Source organism: Phoenix dactylifera, chromosome 7 (genome assembly GCF_051530095.1).
Source record: "Phoenix dactylifera cultivar Ajwa chromosome 7, Ajwa_hap1_PhDact_Kaust_v1.1, whole genome shotgun sequence".
In the NCBI taxonomy this organism is placed as follows: domain Eukaryota; kingdom Viridiplantae; phylum Streptophyta; class Magnoliopsida; order Arecales; family Arecaceae; genus Phoenix; species Phoenix dactylifera.
This window is the reverse complement of record NC_143196.1, coordinates 24913351-24940842: the sequence shown is the minus strand read 5'-3', so window position 1 is coordinate 24940842 and position 27492 is coordinate 24913351. Positions and strand designations below refer to the sequence as shown.

Below are 27492 nucleotides of genomic sequence, written 5' to 3'. Positions count from 1 at the left end.
GGTTAGATCCTCCCCTCCTTACCTAAGAAAGAAACAAAAGAAAAATAACAAGCAGAAGTGGACAAATTGTCCATGTTGGGCCCTCGCATGCATCACATGCATTCAACAATATTAATCATCTATGACATTTTAAATAATATATCTGAGTCTAACAACCCACATTCTTAGGTTGAAATGCCTGCCTCCATTTTTTTTTTTTTTTGCCACTTAAAACACTATTGACAACTTTATATCATCACTCTTTTAGGAGGTGAATTGGAGCATTAGCAAGAGCAAAGTGCAGCTTGAAGAACCCATAAAATCAATGATAAATTGCTAGAACACCGGAGTTAGGATTATAATTTTATCTCTATTATGCTAATGAATAAAGATTATTTTCGCATACCATGCTGGCAAAGACTTCTCAGATACCCAGGAATTGAATTGGCTAAGTTTGCAATTTCGATAATATTTTCCGATATATATTGCCATGCTAGGTAGAGATTATACGCCAAGAATAACAACACTTGCATGCTTAATGTAAACTTAGATTACTTAAAAACTGCATGTACAAGTCAGAATAATGTCATGCATCAATATATGATGCACTTTGCATGACAATAGTTGCATAATATCTGTCATCTTTTTAAAATTTACTATGATGTTGGGTTTTTTTTGTCATCTTCTTAAAATTTACTATGTAAATTTACTATGACCAAATTTTTTTTTCATGTACAAGTAATTAGTTTAAGACTCAATCACTATGACTTTATGCATAAAAGATAATACAATCTAAGAATGTTAATAGGGTGAATGCTTGAATATTTTACATATCTCTAAAATGGATGGATAGTTTTAATTGAAATTAAATAGGATGGTTTCGGTGATGGCTTTAAAAATCATTTAATTTCAGTTTTAGCTGTGGTTTTGGTTATTCTCTTATGTGAAGTAGAATCCAATAGCAAATCCAAAACTAAATATCTGATATTTAATTTTCTTAATACTTTTTATATTTAATTTAAGTTCAAATTACTAGCTCCATGAAAATACCACCCAACATATCCAATCCTAACCTTCTATCCTCTTAAAATACATAAATTTTTTGAAATCAATACAAAATATTAAATATTTTTAAATTTTTTGGTTCAATTTTCGATTTAATATTTTTTTATACCAATAATGTTTTTTTATTTTTAAAATTATTTGGTTTTGGCAAGCTATTGGATCTTTTCATGGACATCTCCGGTACAACTCACCGAATCTATCTCGTAGATATCCGTAGTACAACCCAAGTTGACTAAAGGAAAAGCTCAGCATGTCCCACCACAAGCTAGCCAATATCAAAGAAATCCAAATTAAGTTGATTTGGCTCAACCAATCTCTAGGAAGGAATCACGGTAGATTGAAAAACTTGCTCTAAGCCTTAGTCTCTACTAAAGTTTTTGTTGTATTTAAGAATGAAATATAAATCACCTGAAAAACCCAATTTATCGATATTTTTTTGCAAATTGACATTCTATCCGAATGAATGAAAAACTCTTCCTCATATATTGTTGTAAAAAAAAAAAAATTATAATACCCATCCTTTTTGCCCATATATGCACACATGCAAGGAGAGAGGGTCCATGATTAGCCATCATCCATGTGTTCATTAAACCCTGATGCCCCAATTGCAGCATTTATGAGTCATGCAACGCAACCCCATCTCACGTGGTCAACATCCAATCCCCCAAACTCCAGCAATCAAAGGCAAGCACGTAGAGAGAGAATGCCTTACCTCCACCCTGCACCCCCCAAAAGAACCCACCCTCCTCCAGCCCAATCCTGTTCATGTATGCATTGGTCAGAGAACATGATAAAAAGAAAAGAAAAGAAAAAAAAACAGAACAGGAGAAAAAAGAAAGACCCAGATCTTTGTACCCCCACCTTTCTCCAAGTCACCGCAGAGGGTAGTTTATTAGACCCACACCTTCATGGACCTTCAACTCCCATCCACTCATCCACTCTTTTCATTGTTTTTTAAAGCTCTCCTTTTAGAATGATAAGGGCTTCTATCCCCCATATCTTATCCGCAACACCTTGATGGTCCTTCAGATCCTATCCAATCGCCCCCATTTTTTTATTTTCTTTTTCATAAATAGTTTTTAAAACCGATGAGGGGCTCTAATTAGGGCTAGCTATGGGATGAGTTTCGGGGCTAAATTATATTCATTTTTAGTTAAATTTTAGGTCGGATCTATTTAAAATTTAATATTTTTTGTTGTCAAATTCGGCTAAGGATCAATTTTACTTCTCATACTATATTCATGCATGAGTCGAAACTTAAGTTTTGGAAAGAGTCATTGCTCCTAGAACTAAAAGCTAATTAGATTCATAGATAGGTAGAGCTCATGAAATAAAAAAATTAGCCAGGATCCAAAAAAAAAAAAGAAAAAAAAGAGAGCCTAATTATGAGAAATTATTGTTTTTTTTTTTTTTTTGCTGAATAGGTAAGAGATAGTACCATCCAAACTTTTTGATTTTTTTTTCCTTGGTACCTTTTTCTTATTGCTCTTTTACATGTACTAAGTAACAAAAAATGGTAGGAGGCAGATGGATTAAAATAAGAAAAAGGGAAGAAAGATAAACTCAAATATAACAAATTGTTAATATTCAATTCAAACCAAAGAAAGGCTAGATGATAGAGTTTCTTTTTTTTTCTATTTTTTGGACAAGTGCAGTTTGAGGGGTATGGAGAATCCCAATGCTGAGACTGAAACAGCAGTGTGGAGGCCAAATAAATATACCGCTTGCCCCTCCATTCCCCCCGTCATCTCCCTCCTGATGAGCCCCTCCCTCCCTTCCCTTCTATCACTAATATTTAATTAATTTATTTTCACATGACAATGTCCTCCTCTCATAGATCGACACCCCTTTCAAAATTCTAATTAATTAAGACTACCATCCCTCTCTCTCTTCCCCTCCTCCCATAAATCGTCTGTTCTCCACTCCGATGAGAGAGGAGCGGTCCGACATGTCCGAGGACGAGGACGGGGGAGGTGGCTCCGCCAAGAGCCGGGGCGGCGGAGGCGCTCCGCCGCCCTTCTCCGATCAGGTGCTGGAGAACGTTCTCGAGAACGTTCTCCAGTTCCTGAGCTCGCGCGGGGACCGGAACGTCGCGTCCCTGGTGTGCCGGTCCTGGTACCGGGCCGAGGCCCAGACCCGGCGCGAGCTCTTCATCGGCAACTGCTACGCCGTCTCCCCTCGGCGGGCCACCGAGCGGTTCCGCCGCGTCCGGGCGGTGGTCCTCAAGGGGAAGCCCCGCTTCGCGGACTTCGGCCTGATCCCCAACAACTGGGGCGCCCACTTCCACCCCTGGGTCTGCGCCATGGCCGCCGCCTACCCCTGGCTCGAGAAGATCTGCCTCAAGAGGATGTCCGTCGCCGATGGCGACCTCTCCCTCCTCGCTTACTCCTTCCCTAATTTCAAGGAGCTCTCCCTTATTTGCTGCGAAGGTTTCAGCACCGCCGGCCTCGCCGTCATCGCCGAGAAGTGCAGGTGAGAGCTTTTCTCCAATCTCCTCCATATTCCCGATTATCCGTTACTGAATACCATCGATTAGGAAGCCAATGATGCTAACTTTTGTAGATTTAGATGTGGGTTTCTCGTTTTGCGATGGGTGCTTGATTGATGGGTTTGTTTTTAGGCATCTTCGAGTGCTAGATCTGATAGAGGACTATTTGGAGGATGACGAGGATGAGATGTCGGACTGGATGTCGAGGTTTCCGGAAACGACCACCAGCTTGGAGTCGCTTGTGTTTGATTGTGTAGGCAGTGCGGTCAATTTCGAGGCCTTGGAGGCGCTTGTCACCCGCTCGCCCGCCCTGCGGCGGCTGCGGGTGAACCACCACGTCTCCGTGGAGCAGCTCCGCCGCCTCATGGCGCTGGCGCCCCAGCTGACTCACCTCGGCACTGGGTCGTTCGGATCGGCTGCCGCCGCAATCCCCCAAGGAGGGAACAATGTGGTCGATCTGGTGAATACCTTTGCTGCCTCCAAGTCACTCGTTTGCCTCTCAGGCTTTCGCGATGTGGCGCCTCAGTACCTCCCGGCCATCTACCCTGTCTGCGCCAACCTCACCTCCCTCAACTTCAGCTTTGCGGATATCAGCGCCGAGGAGCTCAACCCAGTGATCCGCCACTGCCACAATCTTCAGAATTTCTGGGTATTGATCGCTACCGGCTTATATAGTCCTATATTGATTTGTGTTGGGATTTCCATTTCAAACTTTGGTCTCTGTGGGTTGTGCTTCAGGTGCTTGATACGGTGCGAGACGAAGGGCTTCAGGCAGTGGCAGCGACATGCAAGGACCTCCGGGAGCTGAGGGTGTTTCCTGTGGATCCGACGGAGGACTCTGAGGTGTCTGTCTCTGATGTCGGCCTCGTTGCGATCTCTGAAGGCTGTCGGAAGCTCCGTTCCATTCTTTATTTCTGCCAGCAGATGACCAACGCGGCCGTCGTGACCATGTCCAAGAATTGCCAGGATCTTGTGGTGTTCCGCCTCTGTATCATGGGTCGGCACCGCCCCGATCACGTTACTGAAGAGCCCATGGACGAGGGTTTTGGGGCTATAGTAATGAACTGCAAGAAGCTCAGGAGGCTCTCTGTGTCTGGGTTGCTCACTGACAAGGCATTTGCTTACATTGGGAAGTATGGCAAGCTGGTGAGGACGCTTTCTGTTGCTTTTGCTGGGAACAGTGACTTGGCGCTGAGGTATGTTTTGGAAGGGTGCACCAAATTGCAGAAACTTGAGATCAGGGATAGCCCATTCGGGGATTCTGCTCTTCTTGCGGGGCTTCACCATTACTACAACATGAGGTTCCTCTGGATGTCTTCTTGCAAGCTGTCAGTAAGGGGTTGCAACGAGGTGGCTCAAAGGTTACCTCACTTGGTGGTAGAAGTCATTAGGGACAGAGATGAGGATGATGATGGTGAGTTTGTTGAGAAGTTATACATGTATCGATCTCTAGCAGGGCCAAGGACCGATGCACCACCTTTTGTGAAGATCTTGTAGTAGTACTCTCTCCATATTGACTGGAGGGGAAGAAAATATTTGCCATTTCTTTGTGGATCAGCCAAGGAGCTTATTTTTGATTGGGTAGTTGATTTGACATTGATGCAGGGAGGGTGAGTCTGTTGGGTGTTTTTCATATCCCATCACACAGAGTTCGTATGCTCCATGCCAAGAAGAAAACTCCTGTATTTTTTGGTTCCATTATTACTTCTGCATCATGGTTGGGCTGTGGGATGACACTTGCAGTAAATCATAAGCAACTGTATCATTAGTTCAGTGCATCTCTTTGTTCCAGTTGAAAATCCCGCAAATTTGATGAAGTGGAAGAAGAAAATGAACTCAAAGTTATGTAATATCAGTACGTCATTATTTATACGTATCTACCTGAATTAGAGTTCATGGAGCAAGGCTGCACAGTAATATTTGAGCAAGTCCGGGTGGGATTTTGATGGTAGGTGATATTTGGAAGTCTCAGACAATAACTTCATGGTGGCCTCTCCTTCTATCAAGCACTATGGATAAGTAATACAGGTGCATCGTTGGATCACTTCGCTTTGGGGACCGGTGTTCAAGTCCCGAGGTGAATTTGATCTTTGATAATTTTATTTGTTGATTGCATAATTTGAAGTCATATGTGGAAGAGTTAACTCTGAATGTTTCTTAGTCCATTTTATCTGGTTCTGTTATTGTCCAGTCATATAAACATAAAATTTCTGTAGAAATTGAAGATCATCATTCTCACCTTTTTTTCCTCGTATATCACTGTTGCATTGCTACATTAAATGCACTGGCCATAAAGTATTAAAATCATTTCTCTACAGTAGTCTGGTACAAATAGTTATATGCTTAGGCCCTACTAATGATTTGGTCATGGAGACTTGGGCATGCCACAGCCCGAAGATTTTAACAAGCCATGAGTCTTCCATTCATATGGTCTACATGAGTTAGGTTATGGTCCACGACAGAAAGGAACAGTTCATTGATTGAAATCACTACCATCATATTAGTGCACCTTTTGGACCGCAAGCCATTGGTTCTTCTGCTCGGATTGGTGGGCAGGTCAGCTGCCTCTATCATCTGTGGTCCATCTAGCTTAAATGGACTTGGCTCCACTTATGTTAATCGCATTCACCAAATCCCTGATGTTATGCCATAGATTCTACAGCCTACATGATAAAGTTTGGCAGCTTTGGCTCTTTGTGATTTTTCCCCCTCTTCGTACTTATCTTCAGACAATAGTTTAGAAGGATGGATGGCTCTCTTAAAAATCTTTTGCTTTCTTGATTTAGATTTAGACCTTTTCAACTTACTATTTGACACAGCTGAAGATCAAAATACTATTCTGAATATTATGGATTCTCCAAGTTCTGACAGGCCTTGAAGGACCCAGCTATAATTTTTGAATGGTTCAGTTTACTGTTATATGTGATTTATGGCACTGTTTGGTCTTGAATTCCACATATTATAATAGACTTAAATGATTAGATAGAACACTATTCTTTCTTTTGGTTTGAATGACAAGATTAAACTGAAAGTTTATAGGTAAACTGAAGATCTTTGCATCATATTAACAAGGATGATGCATTGATTTACATCATCCTTTGGTTTCCTTTGCTCTATGTTTCTAAGATGTTTAATAGTACCTTCTACTACTGCGAGGAAGATGACTACAGCAGATTTTTTGTTTGAAGGCTTGTTTTTGGTGCTTACCTTTGGGCATCCATCTTCCCAAAGAAATGAAAATGACCCATCCATTGCAGTTCATCCAAAAGCATTTTTTGGATATCGGCCAGTGGGGCCAAAGGATTGTGGGGAATCAGGATTAGGAACTATCAGTCTTTAACTTTTTATGTAAATCGCTTGATGTGTGCATGTCAAACTGTCGATTTAATTGACGGTACAACTGAGGTGCACTGCACGGTAGAGAAAGGAAACAGAGAGAATATTTTTAGTGCAAGTCTATCATCTTTATGATATATTAGACTGAACATAGAAGTGGTTTATTAACACCTCAAATTTATGAATTTAGGACTTATTCAATGGTCACACTTCTCTGCTTAGCAATCAGAGTTTCTGATTTGAGCCCCAGCTGTGACATCTCAAGTATTTTGGTTCTAAGTAATTATAGTGTGGATGGGTCTCCCTCCCTTTCTCTCTTAAAAAAAAAAAAGGAAGATGGTTTATTAATGCATCAAATTTGATGGTGCTAGCTGGTTTGCTGGTAAACTCTCAAGGTAATTGCACTATTTGCTTAGGATAGGACCTTGCTAATGATGGTTAGGAATATTTCAGATTTCATGGACTGGCATGTCAAAAAAAATTATCTCAAATTTCAGTGATTTGAGATGAATTGGTTTATAAGCCAAGCAAGCTATGACAAACCCAAGATCTTGAGCTTATGAAACAACATGTGTTCCCAAATCTGCAGTTTCCCCAGTATGATGATGGAAAGAATTTAAACTAACCTAAATGAGATACATACATATAGAAGGCTAAACCTAAAATTGAAAAGAAACGTCAGAGCTGGCATCATATTTCTCCACTTGATTTTCTTTTTATTCTGAACTGCTAAATCTGACATATGAGCTAAGGACTTTAATGTCAAGTTTGTAAAAAGGAGCCAGAGTTACAGTGCTACCAAATTCAGACAAACATCTAAGTTACTGGTTTTTTTCTTTTGAAGGGAAATTTACTTTGAGTTCTAGTTGTTGCCAAATGACCCTGCATAAAATTTTGAGATGATTGATTCCGTAAGCGTACTATGACCAACATAAACAAAATTTGTCGTTAAGTTTCTACACTGCAATGTCCCAACCACCGATCTCTTCTATCTTTTCTGAGAGAAAGTCATACAAGTTGGGTCAATATTTGCAATTGTTGCTATACAAGCAATCCACTGATTTCAAATCCTTTCAGATACTTTCATTGATGTCGCCATCCAACGAATGGTCAAAAGACACTGATAAAGCTACAATTATGATGTCCAACTCTACTGCACAAAATGCAATGATATTGAGGATCTACCTGATAAGCTCGGAAGAAAAGCCAATAAAATCTAGATACACTTCTATAGATCTTGTGCATAAGCTGTAGATTATTATATATATATATATAAATTTGCCTCAATTTAAATCAGTGGGTCAAGAATTTTTTGAAATCAAATGCAAGGTGGGTGTTGCATAGTTTCTGAGGAAAGGTGGAATTACAGTCTCTTTCTTTTCAGGAACAAGGAAATCCTTTCTGTTGCTGGAAATTGGACCCGGGGGCTGCCGCGAAGCCGGAGAAGGAGGAGCTCCGCTGCTACAGGGGGCGGACGGCGGTGCGCCGGCCGGCTGCGTCCTCCACCGTGGGGCATGGGAGCGTCCGAGGAGGGGAGTGGTGCGTCCAGTCCTGCCCTGTCCTGCAAAAAAGCCGGTGGCTGGGCTCCCCGGCGTCGGCCCTCCGATGCCTAAGTCAGAGGGGGCAAGTATGTGGAGAGAGCGGGGAGGAGAGTATGTGGAGAAGACACAGAGGATATTTGGATAAGATCAAGAAGATGAAAGGGATGATGTCATCAATTGTGTCTGTGCTTCCTCCCACCCCCTCCCGGAGGGTCCAGTCCGGGGAGTTTTTGTTAGGGGTTTCTCAGAGTTCGTCCGGAGAGTCCTCAGAGTCCCCCTCCCCCCCCCCCGAGTCCCCCTCCTCTTCCCCCCAGGCTTCCTTTTATAAAAGGATTTGGTTACCTGGGAGGTGGCAGGAGGTTTGTCCTGTTCTGTGATAATTGGGCACGATTTGGCCCATTAATGGCGTGGTGGAAAATAAGGCCGAATCAGACCGGAACCAGGGAGTTGTCACGGTCGATCGGACCTGTTGGGGTGGTTGAACCGCCGGCCGTGGTGGGCCTGGGGTCCGTGGATGGTAAGTGCATTTATTACCAAGTGAACCGGCGGTCAGGGAGAGCCATACGCTTTGATGGTTCAGTGATCCGGAGATCGCCTTGAGCCGTGTTCATTAAATGACTGAATGCATCGGAGACTTGAGGGGGTCTCGTGCATTAATGGCAGGTCGTGCCGAATACCTGCGGAGATCTTATGCCTTGATGGCTTGGAGATAGCGGCAGGTTGTAGTGGAGTTGTCAGGTGGAAATTGGATATTTGGCTAAGGCATGGGCTTGGCCTGCTGTGCTCGGCCTTCTGGTCTCGGCTCTCTGGTCTCGGCCTTCTGGTCTCGGCTCTCTGGTCTCGGCTCTCTGGTCTCGGCCTTCTGGTCTCGGCCTTCTGGTCTCGGCTCTCTGGTCTATGAGCTCGAGAGCGGAAGAGCTCGATCACTTAGGATGAGCTCGAGAGCGGAAGAGCCCGATCACTTAGGATAAGCTCGAGAGCGGAAGAGCTCGAGAGCGGAAGAGCTCCATCACTTAGGATGAGCTCGAGCTTGCTGATGGATTTGGGTGCTATAATTACATTTGTGGGGTGGTCCATTTTTCCACCAACACTATCCCCCGACTTCCGAGTCCGAGCTGCTTTTTGGCTCGGGCGAAGGAAGTAGTTCAGTCATCGATCGTCCTGGTGCTGTGAGCGTTCTTACACCAAGGTGACTGAAGACGCTTTTTCTGCTCGGAGTCCGTTCTTTGGGGACGTCGGCAGAGAAGAATCCAAGTAAAGATAAATGAGAATGTAAAGACATTAAATGAATGGGTACCTTGTACCGTGTGCGTCCTTGCGCCGAGGCGACTGAAGACGCTTCTCTGCTCGGACTCCGTTCTTTGGGGACGTCGGCAGAGAAAAGTCCAAGAATAAAATAATGTAAAGACATTAAATGAATGGGTACCTTGTACCGTGTGCGTCCTTGCGCCGAGGCGACTGAAGACGCTTCTCTGCTCGGACTCCGTTCTTTGGGGACGTCGGCAGAGAAAAGTCCGAGAATAAAATAATGTAAAGACATTAAATGAATGGGTACCTTGTACCGTGTGCGTCCTTGCGCCGAGGCGACTGAAGACGCTTCTCTGCTCGGACTCCGTTCTTTGGGGACGTCGGCAGAGAAAAGTCCAAGTAAAGATAAATGAGAATGTAAAGACATTAAATGAATGGGTACCTTGTACCGTGTGCGTCCTTGCGCCGAGGCGACTGAAGACGCTTCTCTGCTCGGACTCCGTTCTTTGGGGACGTCGGCAGAGAAATCCAAAAATAGAAGAGCGGGCTGAGCTCGTTGGCTGAAGACGATGGAGCACGAGCCGAGCTCGTCCGGTCAGAGAGGACCGCTACTCATCTCGATATCTCGAGCATCCCTATAGCCGGGGCATCCCGACGTCTCGGGGCATCCTGACCGTGGTCAGGGTAGGAGCACGAGCCGAGCTCGTCCGGTCAGAGAGGACCGCTAACTCATAGCCGATGGAGCACGAGCCGAGCTCGTCCGGTCAGAGAGGACCGCTAACTCATATCCCGACGTCTCGGGCGTCCCTATAGCCGGGGCATCCCGACGTCTCGGGGCATCCTGACCGTGGTCAGGGTAGGAGTACGAGCCGAGCTCGTCCGGTTAGAGAGGACCGCTAACTCATAGCCGATGGAGCACGAGCCGAGCTCGTCCGGTCAGAGAGGACCGCTAACTCATATCCCGACGTCTCGGGCGTCCCTATAGCCGGGGCATCCCGACGTCTCGGGGCATCCCGACGGATCGGGGCATCCCGACGTCTCGGGGCATCCTGACCGTGGTCAGGGTAGGAGCACGAGCCGAGCTCGTCCGGTCAGAGAGAACCGCTAACTCATAGCCGATGGAGCACGAACCGAGCTCGTCCGGTCAGAGAGGACCGCTAACTCATAGCCGATGGAGCACGAGCCGAGCTCGTCCGGTCAGAGAGGACCGCTAACTCATATCCCGACGTCTCGGGCCATCCCGACGGATCGGGGCATCCCGTTGCGGCAGGGCATCCCAATATATTGGGGCATCCTGACGTCTCAGGGTAGGAGCACGAGCCGAGCTCGTCCGATCAGAGAGGACCGCTAACTCATAGCCGATGGAGCACGAGCCGAGCTCGTCCGGTCAGAGAGGACCGCTAACTCATAGCCGATGGAGCACGAGCCGAGCTCGTCCGGTCAGAGAGGACCGCTAACTCATATCCCGACGTCTCGGGCGTCTCTATAGCCGGGGCATCCCGACGTCTCGGGGCATCCTGACCGTGGTCAGGGTAGGAGCACGAGCCGAGCTCGTCCGGTCAGAGAGGACCGCTAACTCATAGCCGATGGAGCACGAGCCGAGCTCGTCCGGTCAGAGAGGACCGCTAACTCATAGCCGATGGAGCACGAGCCGAGCTCGTCCGGTCAGAGAGGACCGCTAACTCATATCCCGACATCTCGGGCGTCCCTATAGCCGGGGCATCCCGACGTCTCGGAGCATCCCGACGGATCGGGGCATCCCGACGTCTCGGGGCATCCTGACCGTGGTCAGGGTAGGAGCACGAGCCGAGCTCGTCCGGTCAGAGAAGACCGCTAACTCATAGCCGATGGAGCACGAGCCGAGCTCGTCCGGTCAGAGAGGACCGCTAACTCATAGCCGATGGAGCACGAGCCGAGCTCGTCTGGTCACTTAAGACCGCACCCCGATGTCTCGGGCCATCCCGACGAATCGGGGCATCCCGTTTTGGCAGGGCATCCCAATATATTGGGGCATCCTGACGTCTCAGGGCATCCTGACCGTGGTCAGGGTAGGAGAACGAGCCGAGCTCGTTGGCTAACCTGAAAATAGATAAAATATTGAATTTATTTGAAGCCAAAGTGGCGTCCTGTACCTTTTGGAGATATTTTGATAGCTCTCGAGCTTCGAAGTCCCTCAGGACTTGGTTCGGCACCGGCCTTCTTTGGCTTGATTTTTTAGGTATTTTGCGCTCGGGTTTCTGAGCTCGGTCTGCATGAGCTCGACGGGGGCTTCAGTGATGGCGACGCTCTGAAAGGGGAGCAATGTCGCGGGCGCCGTCCCAAGGACTTACGCCCGTAAGGAGGGAGTACATGCTGGTTTCTTGCTTGCTGCCGGAAGACAGAAGACTTGGAAGGATAATGGGATTTAATGGGGCTGTACCCTTTGTCACAGAGGCTTACAATCCCATTTTAAAGCTCCATAACTTTCCTTCTCCAAACCTCAGCTTTTATTTCTCTTTCCCCCCAACTCGTTGACGTGAGACTTGGATTACTACTTCTCACTGGTTGCCCCCACATACGTCGTTGCAGCGGGAGCCATGCCTGATTCGAGATGGCTCGGGAGTCAGGAGAAAGTTTCTTCCTCTGCTTCACATGATTCCGTGGAGGCGGCACAGGAGGGGCCTCCACTTGTTGCAGGCTTTGGACTGCAAATAGCTAGCGCTTGGACTTGCTGCACAAGCGCATCGAAGTGCTCGAGTTGGACTTATGGAACTTGATCTACCGGAGATCTTGATGGTGAATTTTGGACTGAGCGTTTGGGACTTGGAGCATGATACTCGAAGGGGAAACCCGCTTGTAGGGGGCTCCGGTTGAACTGGAGCCGGAGGAGGCGGTGCCGTTGGGATGCCCCTGGGCTGCAGGCTTCGGACAGCGGTAGCCAAGGCCTGCACCTGTTGTACCAGGGCATCGAACTGCTCCGGCCGAACTTGATGAACTGACTCGGTCGGAGGTGATGAGTTTCGGACGGAACGCTCCGGGCTAGGTGGAGGACGTCGAGAGGCATTGGAAGCCCCTTTGCTTCTTAGCTTCATGGCAGCGAACTCGGGCCCTTCCTCTAGCGCCAACTGTTGCTGGAAATTGGACCCGGGGGCCGCCGCGAAGCCGGAGAAGGAGGAGCTCCGCTGCTACAGGGGGCGGACGGCGGTGCGTCGGCCGGCTGCGTCCTCCACCGTGGGGCGTGGGAGCGTCCGAGGAGGGGAGTGGTGCGTCCAGTCCTGCCCTGTCCTGCAAAAAAGCCGGTGGCCGGGCTCCCCGGCGCCGGCCCTCCGATGCCTAAGTCAGAGGGGGCAAGTATGTGGAGAGAGCGGGGAGGAGAGTATGTGGAGAAGACACAGAGGATATCTGGATAAGATCAAGAAGATGAAAGGGATGATGTCATCAATTGTGTCTGTGCTTCCTCCCACCTCCTCCCGGAGGGTCCAGTCCGGGGAGTTTTTGTTAGGGGTTTCTCAGAGTTCGTCCGGAGAGTCCTCAGAGTCCCCCCCCCCCCCCCCGAGTCCCCCTCCTCTTTCCCCCAGGCTTCCTTTTATAAAAGGATTTGGTTACCTGGGAGGTGACAGGAGGTTTGTCCTGTTCTGTGATAATTGGGCACGATTTGGCCCATTAATGGCATGGTGGAAAATAAGGCCGAATCAGACCGGAACCAGGGAGTTGTCACGGTCGATCGGACCTGTTGGGGTGGTTGAACCGCCGGCCGTGGTGGGCCTGGGGTCCGTGGATGGTAAGTGCATTTATTACCAAGTGAACCGGCGGTCAGGAAGAGCCATACGCTTTGATGGTTCAGTGATCCGGAGATCGCCTTGAGCCGTGTTCATTAAATGACTGAATGCATCGGAGACTTGAGGGGGTCTCGTGCATTAATGGCAGGTCGTGCCGAATACCTGCGGAGATCTTATGCCTTGATGGCTTGGAGATAGCGGCAGGTTGTAATGGAGTTATCAGGTCCCTTAGAGGGTCAGGTGGAAATTGGATATTTGGCTAAGGCATGGGCTTGGCCTGCTGTGCTCGGCCTTCTGGTCTCGGCTCTCTGGTCTCGGCTCTCTGGTCTCGGCCTTCTGGTCTCGGCTCTCTGGTCTCGGCCTTCTGGTCTCGGCCTTCTGGTCTCGGCTCTCTGGTCTCGGCTCTCTGGTCTATGAGCTCGAGAGCGGAAGAGCTCGATCACTTAGGATGAGCTCAAGAGCGGAAGAGCCCGATCACTTAGGATGAGCTCGAGAGCGGAAGAGCCCGATCACTTAGGATGAGCTCGAGAGCGGAAGAGCTCCATCACTTAGGATGAGCTCGAGCTTGCTGATGGATTTGGGTGCTATAATTACATTTGTGGGGTGGTCCATTTTTCCACCAACACTTTCTATGAGGGCAAAAGCTAAAAAAGCAGAGCCAGAACCATGCATAGCCAAAGAAAGACAGCAAAAATGCTAAGAAGTGTGATTACAGAGCTATATCAGAATTTGCTCAGCAACAATATTCTCCTTTATAGTTAATTCTTAGTAGGTTTTGCTCTGCTCTATGTTGGATGAGAGGTCCTTTTTCTCATGATGGGCTGGTCATCCTGTAGAACTTTATCTAAAATTTCCCAATGATACTGAGCATGGACTACTTGATGTGGAAGGACCAAGCTGGAGCATTTTTATCCATAGCTATAAAGATGCACATCCAGACAATGAGAGAAATTGTATGACTTGATGCTTGATTTAAAATGATAGGAAAACGGTCAACATCTAGGTTGAGGCTGCTTGCCACCTGAGCCACTCCTTTGGACATCATAGATGGAGGCGACTTCTCTGGCTTTTCTCTCACTCAACATGTATATTTATCTTCAAGCCCAAACTAGTTGCTCTAAATTCCTACTCCCAATAGTCTCCTTCCACAAAACCTACTTCCAAAGTCTCCCTAGTCATTGCCTCTCTGTACCTCTCCACCGGCCTAATTATATTCCCTTTTTCTTTCACTCTTCGTACTGGGATTTCCTTGAGGGTGCAGCAAATTTCAAACTCCACATCCCCTTCATGCAATCACCATCAATCATTATTGTAATCACCAATCAAACAATGTTTAGACAAAAGCTCGCCAAGAAATGGAAGCTTGAGCCGTAGGGGAAAACATCAAGTTCTGCCATATTCCATGGAACCTTATCCATACCTAGTGTACGACCTTAGAGTAAGCAAATGCTGCGTTGGCCCAATATTTTGCGAAATATGAGAGAGAGAGAGAGAGAGAGAGAGAGAGAGAGAGAGAGAGAGTGTGTAAAACCTAGAATATCTCTTTATGCTTGATGATCTATTAGTAATTCTTTTTCTTTCTCTCTGCAATTTTTTTCTGAGCAACTACTCATTTATATATTTTTCCAATGTTAATGTTAAATCATCTTTTTCTGTTCCATGGACTCATTCGAAGTTCAATTCTGTAAGGTGTGGAATCTTCAGTATTTGAAGAGCTTCTACTCTTTCAAGTATCAAAAGATAAGTTTAAATACTGTGAATAATGCAATATTTTCCTTTCTCCTATTCTATTCTTGTCACGCCCCGAACCCATCACCCGGGTCCGGCACGCGACCGGCCGCATGAGCCCTAGAGCAGTGCCCTAAAGATCATGCAAGGCCTAAGATAAACAAAAATTCCAATAAATCCATAACATCAACGTATTTAAAACAAACCTACTAAAATGTACTGATTTATTACATAATTTCAAATGTCCATAAATAAAAGATAGATTAACTCCTATCTATCCAGCAATCAGACTCCATGCTGATCTTATTTCTCGTCCCACCCAATGGTCTCTATAAATCCAGTGCCTCTGAAAAAGAAAGTAAATGTAGTATGAGCTTTTCCAGCCCAGTAAGAATCCCAACAGCCATACACAGTAATAATAATAAAATAATCAAAACATCAAATAAATGCCATTTCATCTTTTCAAAAGCTCAACAAACAACAAGTGTATATAATCAGTACATATACACAAATCCTTTTTCACATTATGTGATCCATTCCCGTATTACTCTGATTCTCAAGTTTTCAGACTTTTCACTTCTGGCTTTGGACTAACCAAGTTCATGTCCCAGTCCAAGACTGCACAAGTCCCACGCATAAGCTCGTGGCAGCTATCCCACGCGTAAGCCCGTGGAGGCTATCGTACGCATAAGCTCGTAGAGTCTATCCCACGCGTAAGTCCGTGGAGGCTATCCTACGCATAAGCTCGTAGAGGCTATCCCACGCATAAGCTCGTGGCAGCTATCCTACGCATAAGCTCGTAGAGGCTATCTCATGACAAGGTTAGTCCAACCCATTTTACATGTCTAGTTTTACATGTTTAATCACATTTCAATCACGTCACATATTTTCATAAATTCTCAAAATATGTTATTCCTTCCCAATTTAATTATTCCAATACTTTCATAATAAACAAAATGCACACCTCATAGTGTCATACAAGCTCAAAAACAAATAGCAACATACCGATAAAATATATCCAACGATAAATCCAATATATGCATAAATAAAAGTGCTCAGTTGTAGGGATTCTTACAGAAATTTGTGGACTGACTCAAATACGGATCCGGATCACAACCTACTCGCTGGGGTGCTGAGTCCCCTGATCAAAATCTCCTAGCTCCGTTGACTCTTCCCCTACAACATTAATATAAATCACAACTAAATTATTTAATATTAAAATATTCTGAACTATAATTCTCATCTGTTATGGGGTCCATCATCAGGTCCCCAAACATCTCAGTCGTCCCAGATCTAGGGCAGTCGGGATAGCCCGACTCCCATCTTGTACCACCGGCCTACGTCGTCGCCAGCCGTGGCCGCTGCCACGCCGGCGATGATGGCCGGTCCCGGTAAAGAGACCAACATAAAGGAATGATTCCTCTCTCTTCATGGTTGGGAGTACATCTCCCTCCCTCAAATCTTTTTGATCTAAGGGCAACAACCGTGGTGGCTGTGCCCTCTCCTTTCCCATTTCTTGGTCCAAGGGCAGCAGCCGCCACCTGCCAAACCCTCGGCCACCACCCTCCCGACCCTCGGCCACCACTGGCCGAACCATCGTCGGCCGCGTCTGCTGCAGTTGCCGGCGATGGTGGCCGGCGAAAGAAAGAGAGGAGAGAAGATCCCTCTTCTTCTCCTTCCCTTAGAACCGAAAGGGTCCTCTCCCCCTTTCCTGCATCATTGACAGAAGGCAAGCATCCTCACAGCCACCGTGATGGTGGCTCTGCTTCCCACCCGACAGCACCCAGCCGCCGTCGTCGCCGGCCGGCGGCGAACCGACTAGAGGGAGAGAGGAAGAGGGTGGAACCACAAGAGGAAGCCCTCGGTCCACCATCCCTGTCCACAACAAATCCTAGGAATTCATCTCCAACCCTCACACAGATCCGATCAACCCCCTTCCCGCCATGGATCCCGACCAACCCGGCGGCCGGCGGCGGCGGGATCGGAAAGAGAGAGGCCGAAACAGGGGTACCCTGTTTCGGACTCTTCTCCGACGATTCACCGGCCAAAAACCCCTCCAACTCCACCCAAAATCCAGAACAAGAAGCATAAGGAAGGGAGCCCCACTTACCTCGGTCCGACGGCGTGCTCTGGCGACCTTTCCGGCGAGGAATCGGAGGAGGAACCATGAGCAACTCCCCCCTCGGATCCCACGCTTCTTCACCCGATTTGCGGGAGGTCTTCACCGAAGAAAACTTCCTCCGTGGCCGGCCGGATCTCGGTCTCCTCTCCGACGCTCGGTCCTCTCCGGTGATCTCCTCTAACGCCGCCGCCCTCACCCCTCAACAGCCCCCTCTTCCCTTCGTCCACCCCGATCGTGCCTAGGGCACGATCGTGATAAGGGGATGGGCCCGGGCTTTTCGGGCCGGCCCGTCCCCCTTTTCTTTTTTTTTTGGGTTTTTACATTCTCCCCTCCTAAAAAAAAATTTCGTCCGCGAAATTAACGTACCTGGAATACCAAAGAGTTGAGGATGTTTGGCTTTTATTTCTTCCTCGAGCTCCCAAGTGGCCTCTCTTTCTGAGTGATTGCTCCATTGCACCTTTACATAAGGAATGGTCCGACGTCGCAACACTTGATCCTTTCTATCCACAATCCGTACCGGGTACTCTTCATAAGTTAGGTCCTCATACAGACTTATAGGCTCAAAATATACCACATGGTTCGGATCCGGAATATATTTTCTCAGCATTGAAATATGGAATACATTATGTACACCTGATAAAGCTGGTGGTAGAGCCAAACGATATGCCACTTCTCCAATTCTATCCAGGATCTCGAACGGACCAACATACCTAGGGCTCAATTTGCCACGAATCCCGAACCTCATCATACCTTTAGTAGGAGATACTTTCAAAAAAAATATGATCACCAACATGAAACTCCAGTTCTCTTCTCCTATTGTCAGCATAACTCTTTTATCTACTCTGAGCTATAAGGAACCGTTCTCTGATCACCTGTATCTTATCCACAGTTTGCTGTACTATCTTTGGACCCAATGCTTTTCTTTCTCTCACATCATCCCTGAGATCTCAAATAGTCTCCCTCTCGAAGTATCTACTCACAAGATTTTGACATACAAAAATCACAGCATCTCAAAACTTGATCCTTTTTATTTACCACACATAGTAAGTTCTTTTGATCTCCTTCAAAAGAATTCCAAACTTCTAACCTTAGATTAAAATGCCATAATTATATCCCAAGAAATTAATTTCTCTTGATTCTACACAGAGATCATAATTGGCTTGATAGAAATAGGAGAAATCTTTAGTATCAAATGTTCTTAATATTCTATAATCATTTTTCTTTTCTTTCTCCCACATCATTCCAACAAATAAGAGATCCATAGAATCAACAACATTCTCCTGAAACTAACTCAAGTATTTCATCATAATGCCTTTTAGATCAAATATTAATGATCTTAACCAGTTTCAAAATAAGTCAAACCACCACACTTCCGCTGCACTCTCTGATTTAATTCATTTAATTCTCTAAAGTCACAAAATGATTTCTGACTAAAGTATCACTTTGCATTGAGACTAAGAAACTCCAAATTTCAAATTTCCAAGTAGAACTAGAGCAAAACCTCTAGATCTTTTTGTCCTCAATTTATATAGAGTGTACATACCATAACTAACCCCAGATCCTTTAGTCAAGTTTAAGGTCACGATCTCTACAACCTTTTTAGAATCTGAAATATCTAGGTTTAATTTAAAGGGGGGTAATTCTTGTATTCCCTTAGCAATTTAATTAGAAGATCTACATTGATTTTCCTTCCAACAAAATTTACTTCAAATTCAATGGGTTAGAAGTCATTGAGCCAATACACTATGATTAGAATTTAACTCGATCGATCTCCAGATCTTCCTTCACCAAGATTCTTAACATCCATCAGTAATGCTATATATGATAATTCATGTAAGCATCTCATGACCGAAGTCTCTACTCAATATGACATTTATTGGTGGCTTCATCAACAATGACAAAAGATCCCTGCTCAAATCTTAAACCTAGGCTTGAGTTTTAAATTAACACATCAAATAGTCTTCTATAATTATAAGTAAAATCCAGTAGCCCAATCCAAACATGAGAATTCAAATAATTAGAATTCTCCCATCAATATGCATACTCTATGGCCTCAAAATAATCAAATACATCCATAGGAAATAGACCTATTTGCAATATCCAATATGCCAATACCAGATATAATCCACATACATTTTCAACTTCGAAGAACGTTCCTTTCAATATTATAAAATCTCCTTAGCTTACTCCAATACTAAATCGACGTACAAATCCCACTCTAATAATTAGCAGCAAAACCAAAAGTATGATCATATCAAAACCCACATCAAATTTGAACTTTCAAATCATTTAAATAATATCTAAACATCGTATAACCGATATGCCATTGTTGACCTTCCTACACTTATCTTAGGTCAAACCTCTCTTATCATGATCAAAGACAATTTATACTTTCCTTCCACACTCATCGAAAACCAAACCTGATGCATACGTTTTATCACAATGCCCAGTGATCTTACACCTTAAGCACTGAATCTAATTGTCATGTCCCTAGTGATCATAACCTTAAGCTATGATATATTTCCGTCGCAAACCCAAGTGATCTTAATCTTATGCTTGGGTTCAAATTTTGTCACTAATCCCAATGATCTTAAACCACAATCACTGATGCCACTTATGCTACAGTTCCCAGTGGTCTTAAATCCCGAGTGATCTTAAACATATGCTCAAAGTCCAATTTTGTTACTATCCCCAATGGTCTTAAACGTCAAACTCTAATGCCATTAAGGCCACAGTCCCTAGTGGTCTTAAATCTTAGATTACAATATCATTTCTGTTACAATCTCATGTGATTATAAACCAAGACTCCGATAGTTTTTCTATCATAATTCTCCACTAATACTCACCTGAACTTAAACCCTAGGATACCTCAACCTGGCTCTGATACCACTCTGTCACGCCCCGAACCCATCACCCGGGTCCGGCACGCGACCGGCCGCATGAGCCCTAGAGCAGTGCCCTAAAGATCATGCAAGGCCTAAGATAAACAAAAATTCCAATAAATCCATAACATCAACGTATTTAAAACAAATCAACTAAAATGTACTGATTTATTATATAATTTCAAATGTCCATAAATAAAAGATAGATTAACTCCTATCTATCCAGCAATCAGACTCCATGCGGATCTTATTTCTCGTCCCACCCAATGGTCTCTCTAAATCTAGTGCCTCGGAAAAAGAAAGTAAATGTAGTATGAGCTTTTCCAGCCCAGTAAGAACCCCAACAGCCATACACAGTAATAATAATAAAATAATCAAAACATCAAATAAATGCCATTTCATCTTTTCAAAAGCTCAACAAACAACAAGTGTATATAATCAGTACATATACACAAATCCTTTTTCACATTATGTGATCCATTCCCGTATTACTCTGATTCTCAAGTTTTCAGACTTTTCACTTCTGGCTTTGGACTAACCAAGTTCATGTCCCAGTCCAAGACTGCACAAGTCCCACGCATAAGCTCGTGGCAGCTATCCCACGTGTAAGCCCGTGGAGGCTATCCTACGCATAAGCTCGTAGAGGCTATCCCACGCGTAAGCCCGTGGAGGCTATCCTACGCATAAGCTCGTAGAGGCTATCCCACGCATAAGCTCGTGGCAGCTATCCTACGCATAAGCTCGTAGAGGCTATCTCATGACAAGGTTAGTCCAACCCATTTTACATGTCTAGTTTTACATGTTTAATCACATTTCAATCACGTCACATATTTTCATAAATTCTCAAAATATGTTATTCCTTCCCAATTTAATTATTCCAATACTTTCATAATAAACAAAATGCACACCTCATAGTGTCATACAAGCTCAAAAATAAATAGCAACATACTGATAAAATATATCCAACGATAAATCCAATATATGCATAAATAAAAGTGCTCAGTTGTAGGGATTCTTACAGAAATTTGTGGACTGACTCAAATACGGATCCGGATCACAACCTACTCGCTGGGGTGCTGAGTCCCCTGATCAAAATCTCCTAGCTCCGTTGACTCTTCCCCTACAACATTAATATAAATCACAACTAAATTATTTAATATTAAAATATTCTGAACTATAATTCTCATCTGTTATGGGGTCCATCATCAGGTCCCCAAACATCTCAATCGTCCCAGATCTAGGGCAGTCGGGATAGCCCGACTCCCATCTTGTACCACCGGCCTACGTCGTCGCTAGCCGTGGCCGCTGCCACGCCGGCGATGATGGCCGGTCCCGGTAAAGAGACCAACATAAAGGAATAATTCCTCTCTCTTCATGGTTGGGAGTACATCTCCCTCCCTCAAATCTTTTTGATCTAAGGGCAACAACCATGGTGGCTGTGCCCTCTCCTTCCCCATTTCTTGGTCCAAGGGCAGCAGCCGCCACCTGCCAAACCCTCGGCCACCACCTTCCCGACCCTCGGCCACCACTGGCCGAACCATCGTCGGCTGCGTCTGCTGCAGTTGCCGGCGATGGTGGCCGGCGAAAGAAAGAGTGGAGAGAAGATCCCTCTTCTTCTCCTTCCCTTAGAATCGAAAGGGTCCTCTCCCCCTTTCCTGCATCATTGACAGAAGGCAAGCATCCTCACAGCCACCGTGATGGTGGCTCTGCTTCCCACCCGACAGCACCCAGCCGCCGTCGTCGCCGGCCGGCGGCGAACCGACGAGAGGGAGAGAGGAAGAGGGTGGAACCACAAGAGGAAGCCCTCGGTCCACCATCCCTGTCCACAACAAATCCTAGGAATTCATCTCCAACCCTCACACAGATCCGATCAACCCCCTTCCCGCCATGGATCCCGACCAACCCGGCGGCCGCTGGCGGCGGGATCGGAAAGAGAGAGGCCGAAACAGGGGTACCCTGTTTCGGACTCTTCTCCGACGATTCACCGGCCAAAAACCCCTCCAACTCCACCCAAAATCCAAAACAAAAAGCATAAGAAAGGGAGCCCCACTTACCTCGGTCCGACGGCGTGCTCCGGCGACCTTTCCGGCGAGGAATCGGAGGAGGAACCGTGAGCAACTCCCCCCTCGGATCCCACGCTTCTTCACCCGATTTGCGGGAGGTCTTCACCGAAGAAAACTTCCTCCGTGGCCGGCCGGATCTCGGTCTCCTCTCCGGCGCTTGGTCCTCTCCGGTGATCTCCTCTAACGCTGCCGCCCTCACCCCTCAACAGCCCCCTTTCCTTTTTTTTTTTTTTTGGGTTTTTACAATTCTTCGCCCGATTTTTCCTTTGCTTATTCAAGCATACATTAAATGAGCATAGTTGTGGAGATACCAACTGCAAAACCATGGACAATACCTATTTAACATGTGTTACCAAAACCTCATATGTGAATTGAAACAAAAGTTCGGTCAAGGAATATGATTCAACCTTATGAATAGATAGAATATTCTGTTATTAAGTGAGTGTGCGAGCTATATTTTGTAGGTTTTTGTTAGATTCCTAGTTGAGCTACCTCCAATTAAACTTGTTGGAGATTAATGACCTATCCAAAAATATATAAACAATATAAAAATAGAAATATACAATAAATACAAAGATATGACATGACCAAAATATTTTATATTTTAGAGTATAATGAAAGCAAAGATGATAGGGCTGAAAGCGGGTCGGATTATATCCGACCGTATCTGTTTTTATATCTAATTCGGATCAGATTCGAATACTGTTTTTTTTTTATCCGATCGGATCCGGATATAAATTCGGATAGCCAGTTTAAAAATCTTCCGGATATAGATACGAATGTGGATACATTTATTTTTTTCAGATTCGGATTTGGGTCCGAATTTTGTATAATAAGGATACGTAAAAAGAAGAAGTTTAAGTTAAATTAAATTAGGAACCAATTAAGTGATTAACCAAATTTAAACTAAAAGGAATACAGATATCGGATGACCGTGACTTAGGACAACCCGAATACAGAAAACTCAATTCGAGTAAAATCTTTTACATCACTTCGCTTGCCTAGAAGGCTCAAACCTCTCATTCGTCTATTTTGTCCCTCTTTTTTTTTGTTGTCTTCAAATAACCGAGGTTTCGAAGGTTTCGTCCATTTTTTAGTTTCCATCCTGCGATTGCAACCGGCGATAGCCGTGAGATGCTTTGGAGGCGCCATAGATTCCGTCTACTCGGTGATGACTAACATTAAGTGGCATATCTTTTATGAAATTATTAGTTTTTATTATTGATAAATGCTTGCTAGAATAAAATTTTTTTAATTGATTTTTTTTATTATGATCATGTCTTCATTGCTAGTTTTTATCCTTGAATTTTGCTCAAATTTGATTAGTATCTGAAAAATTATTCAATTTATATCCATATTCAGATTAAGAAAATATGAATATATTTAATATCCGATTCATATCTATATCTATTATAACAAATATGAATATGTTTAATATCCGTATTTGTTAAAAAATATAGATACAAATATGAATATATCAATATTCAATCTGTATCCAATCCGTTTTCAGCCCTAAAATATGAGGTTATATCTTCTCATGATAATTTATTATTTATAATTAGGGATGGGCTTTAGTCATCCCAGGAGGAAAGGGTATCCATTCTTTTTGGCTCTAAGGTCAAGAAAGGGGCATCCAAATCAAAAATTTATACCGTTGATTATAATGTATACCACTAAAGAGACATAAAGTAAAAAATTATATATTTTCGTGGTCTCTAATCTAAATATCATATGGATATAAAAATAAATGGTTAAAATGATATTAAATTATATTTCTATATGATCATTAAATCTCTATATATTTAAACGTACGAAGATCATGATCAATGAGGTGTATTCTTAATTTGAATTTTATATCATGCATTTTAGCATACTACTACAGTAAATGCCATCCATTTTTGTCTTATATGCTGCATTGGACCATCAAAATATGTAATCTTTGATTTCTAAGCATTTTTAGTTGGATATATTATAATCAATGGTATAAATTTTTTATTTGGATTCTCCTGATTTTGAAGTTCAGTGGAGCAGATTTCCTCTCCTCTTAAGAGAACTTTAAAGCCCATCTCTTATAATTATTTTTGGTTATATTTTAGCTCCTTTTGTTAGATGTATATACATAATTTGCATATCTCGTAAACATAGTGCAGATTGGTAATTTGACCAATTGACCCCAGGGATATGTGTAAGTGGTCTAGTTGACTTTTAAATCATCCATTTTGGATTAATTATTGAGGTTAGGGCGACATATTTAAACCTAACACATGTTCAGGTCAGGTCCCAATATATTTAGGTGAGGTAGGGATTTAGCTATAGTTTGTTCATGTTTTATGGAACCATTTTTTGAGAATTAACATGGGAAAAGTTCTAGTCAAAACTGGGGCGAGGGTGGGACTCAAACCCAAATTCTTGTTACCAAGCTGGACTTTCCCAACTGTGCTAGTTGACATCCTCATATTTGGTTGAAATGACTATTAGCTAATGCTTTAGGATTTGTTTGGTTCGCGGAAAATTTTTTTCCTCACCGAAATATTTTTCCTCGAAAGGTGATTTTTGGAAATATGATGTCTGAAAAATAGTTTTGGTATGTTTGGTTGACCATAAAAAAGTGGTACATTTTAGAGTGGCTTATATTTGATTGGACATTTACTTTTCTGAAAAAGTTGTATGAAATATTTATTACATCCTTAACAATGAGAAAGACCTTATCTATAGTTTTTGATGGCTTAAGGGTAGTTTTGGAAAAAAATAATTTTAATTTTCGATCAGCAGAAAAGTAGTTTTTTCATGTCGCTTATAAGTTTTTCCTTTTTCTTTTCTATAAAATATAAGAATCTTATTCCCATGAAAATGCTATTTTTTCATTTTTCTTATTTTTCTGTTGGCCACACTTTTTCTCCTTCTTTTTCCGCGAACTAAACAAGTCTTTATTGTTACCAAATTATATCTAAAATTCATATTTGAACCTAGAGTTTATTTATTTAAATTAATTTGATTAAAGTCCTGCTTTATTTAATTAGAACACAAATTAGGTCAATTAGATCTAACCCAACTTGACTTGAACCGATTAAATTGTGAAGCCACCATTAACCATTTGCAAACCAGCTAAGATTGGTTCATAGTTGCATGGCCAAAATAATTCCAAGATGTCAAGGTATTTATAGTGTTAAAACATGCACTGCACATGCACATCTAAATTCATAGACCAAGGGAGCCTTAGACGGTTGCCTTTGAGCTTGAGTTAACTCAAGTCCTTTTGATGCAGTTCCAGTTCGAATTAGGCTCATTTTGATGGTGGTTTGAATTCCAATCCAATCTCCATAATCACCTTCTCTTGCATATTAATTTCTCATCAGGTTGCATGGTATTCTCATGTGAGAACAAGTAAATAAGCTACTTGAGGGGTGTAATCTAATCTTTATGTAGGCTTTTTTTTTTTTAATAGAAATACGGATGGGGTTATGCCCCAATAAATTAAGATAATGAATAAAAAAGTACAACAGCTATACATAGAACCCAACACCTATGCATCCATATAAATATTTATCCATCCATCCGTACGCACACACATATACATATACGTATAAATATTTAAAACCTATTGATTTGGAAATTGGAAAAATGTTAAGTGATGACAACAAATTTCCAAAATCTCTATATGAAAGCAGGTCACATTAACCTATAATAAGGCAAACTATTGCATATGTTGAAATAGGTCAGTTGGAGTAGTCTAGCAGATCTACTGTATATAATAAGATTGAGTTCAATGAATCAAATCTATCAACCTCATCTTTAGGTTGTGGCTAGACGTGGAGCAATGAAGTTTAATGTGAGGGGTTCAACCCAACTTTGACTTGCAAGAGACCCAGATCGCTATTGGATTTAAGGCAAGCCTTTTTTTTTTTTTTTTGGTAAACCGGCGTCTCACTTACACATATATGTGAGCATGCCGCGAGGAATCATAATACAAAGCACGATCAAGGCCCTGTGGGATGGGGCCAGTGCCATCCCATATGAAGGCCCTGGAATGATGAGCTGCGTAGGAGGCGACCCAGTCTGCTACACTATTCGCTTCCCGAAAAATATGTGCGACCCAGAAGGAGCCAAGACTGTCCAGAAGGTGGCAAATATCCCTGACTAGAGGGTGTAAATCTGGCCTAGCACGTCCGCACCTGATCCACTCAATCACTGTGGCAGAATCACCCTCCAAGAATATCCGCTGGGCCCCCAAGTGTACTCTAGCATGTACGAGACTTTCCCACGCCGCATGCAGCTCTGCCACAAAATGCGTCGGCCTCCTGCTGCAATCAACCTGAGCTCCTGGTCTCGGATTACGAATCCCACTCCACATCTGCTGTCGCCCTCGGAAATACTGCCGTCAAAGTTTACCTTGAGAAAACCAGGGGGTGGGAGCTCTCAAGATGCCATGGGTACCATAGCATGTTTGATTGAGAGCAGACCTCAGCATTTGCTGGGCTGGGTTGAGATCTTATATTACCATGATAAATTATAATATTTAAATATAAATTTATAATTGATCATATTGGGTTGGGTTGGGTTAAAAATAATAAGTTTGAGCCTCATCTGACTTTTGTTGGGCTTAAAAAATTGAAGCCCTCTATGACCTGATGGAATAAGTAAACATTCAATAGAGGCATTTCCAATGGCCTGGCTGTTGGGTCCGGATTGCATTTAAACCACATTTACTACAAATGATACGAGTCAACTAACCCAATACATAAACTAGCAATAATTTACTCAACGATGTTATGCTTTCCATGCATCTATTTCTTCTTATGATGAGCCCGAAAGTTTCTCCAAGGCCATAAAAGATATTTAATGGCATGAGATGACATATGGCAATTGACTAACTTGCTGCTTGAGAAGCATTGTATCTATTGTCAAGGGGTCTATAAATTCAAATACTATGTATATAATAATATTGAACAATAAAGGCTTGACCCGTCATGAAAGGTTATACCCAAAAGAAGGGATGGAGTGAGATGGACTATCCCAAGTTAGCTACTATTTAATGTTCAATAGCTCAGGCAATCCAAAAATTGGTTTGTATACTAGCTGAATGTCAACAATGACTTCCTCCATGGTGACTTAGCTGAAGAAGTTTATCGGAGCCAACCACTTGGATTTCCATGAACGAGGGAGCATGGTGACTCGATATGTCTGGTTTAATACCTCAATAGATCATCATATAGCCTGAAACAAGCATCCTGGAATTGGTTTTCAAAGTTTCCTAATGCATTTCTCGAGATAGGTTTTCGACA

At 43.8% G+C, this 27492-nt stretch overlaps 1 protein-coding gene and 1 long non-coding RNA gene across 2 annotated transcripts; one reads left to right on the top strand and one right to left on the bottom strand.

The window, feature by feature from the left end:
- Positions 1 to 2655: 2655 nt before the first annotated feature.
- On the top strand, positions 2656 to 5786 carry LOC103719084 (transport inhibitor response 1-like protein). Its single transcript, XM_008808156.6, has 3 exons — positions 2656 to 3516; positions 3665 to 4181; positions 4271 to 5786. The coding sequence occupies exons 1-3, from the start codon at positions 2972 to 2974 to the stop codon at positions 5027 to 5029; spliced, it is 1821 nt and encodes a 606-aa protein (XP_008806378.3). The 5' UTR covers positions 2656 to 2971; the 3' UTR covers positions 5030 to 5786.
- A 9562-nt stretch (positions 5787 to 15348) lies between these two features.
- LOC148714833 (uncharacterized) lies at positions 15349 to 16628 on the bottom strand. Its single transcript, XR_016395971.1, has 2 exons — positions 16219 to 16628; positions 15349 to 15489 (listed from the first exon to the last, which is right to left on the bottom strand). It is a non-coding gene; the product is annotated as an uncharacterized LOC148714833 (long non-coding RNA).
- Between the last annotated feature and the right edge of the window lie 10864 nt (positions 16629 to 27492).

Bases quoted from the DNA above. Each gene is read 5' to 3' on its own strand.
- LOC103719084 (XM_008808156.6), top strand. From the start codon at position 2,972: ATGAGAGAGGAGCGGTCCGACATGTCCGAGGACGAGGACGGGGGAGGT. The intron at 3,517-3,664 runs GTGAGAGCTTTT...GTTTGTTTTTAG, and splicing joins GTCATCGCCGAGAAGTGCAG to GCATCTTCGAGTGCTAGATC. The intron at 4,182-4,270 runs GTATTGATCGCT...GTTGTGCTTCAG, and splicing joins ACAATCTTCAGAATTTCTGG to GTGCTTGATACGGTGCGAGA.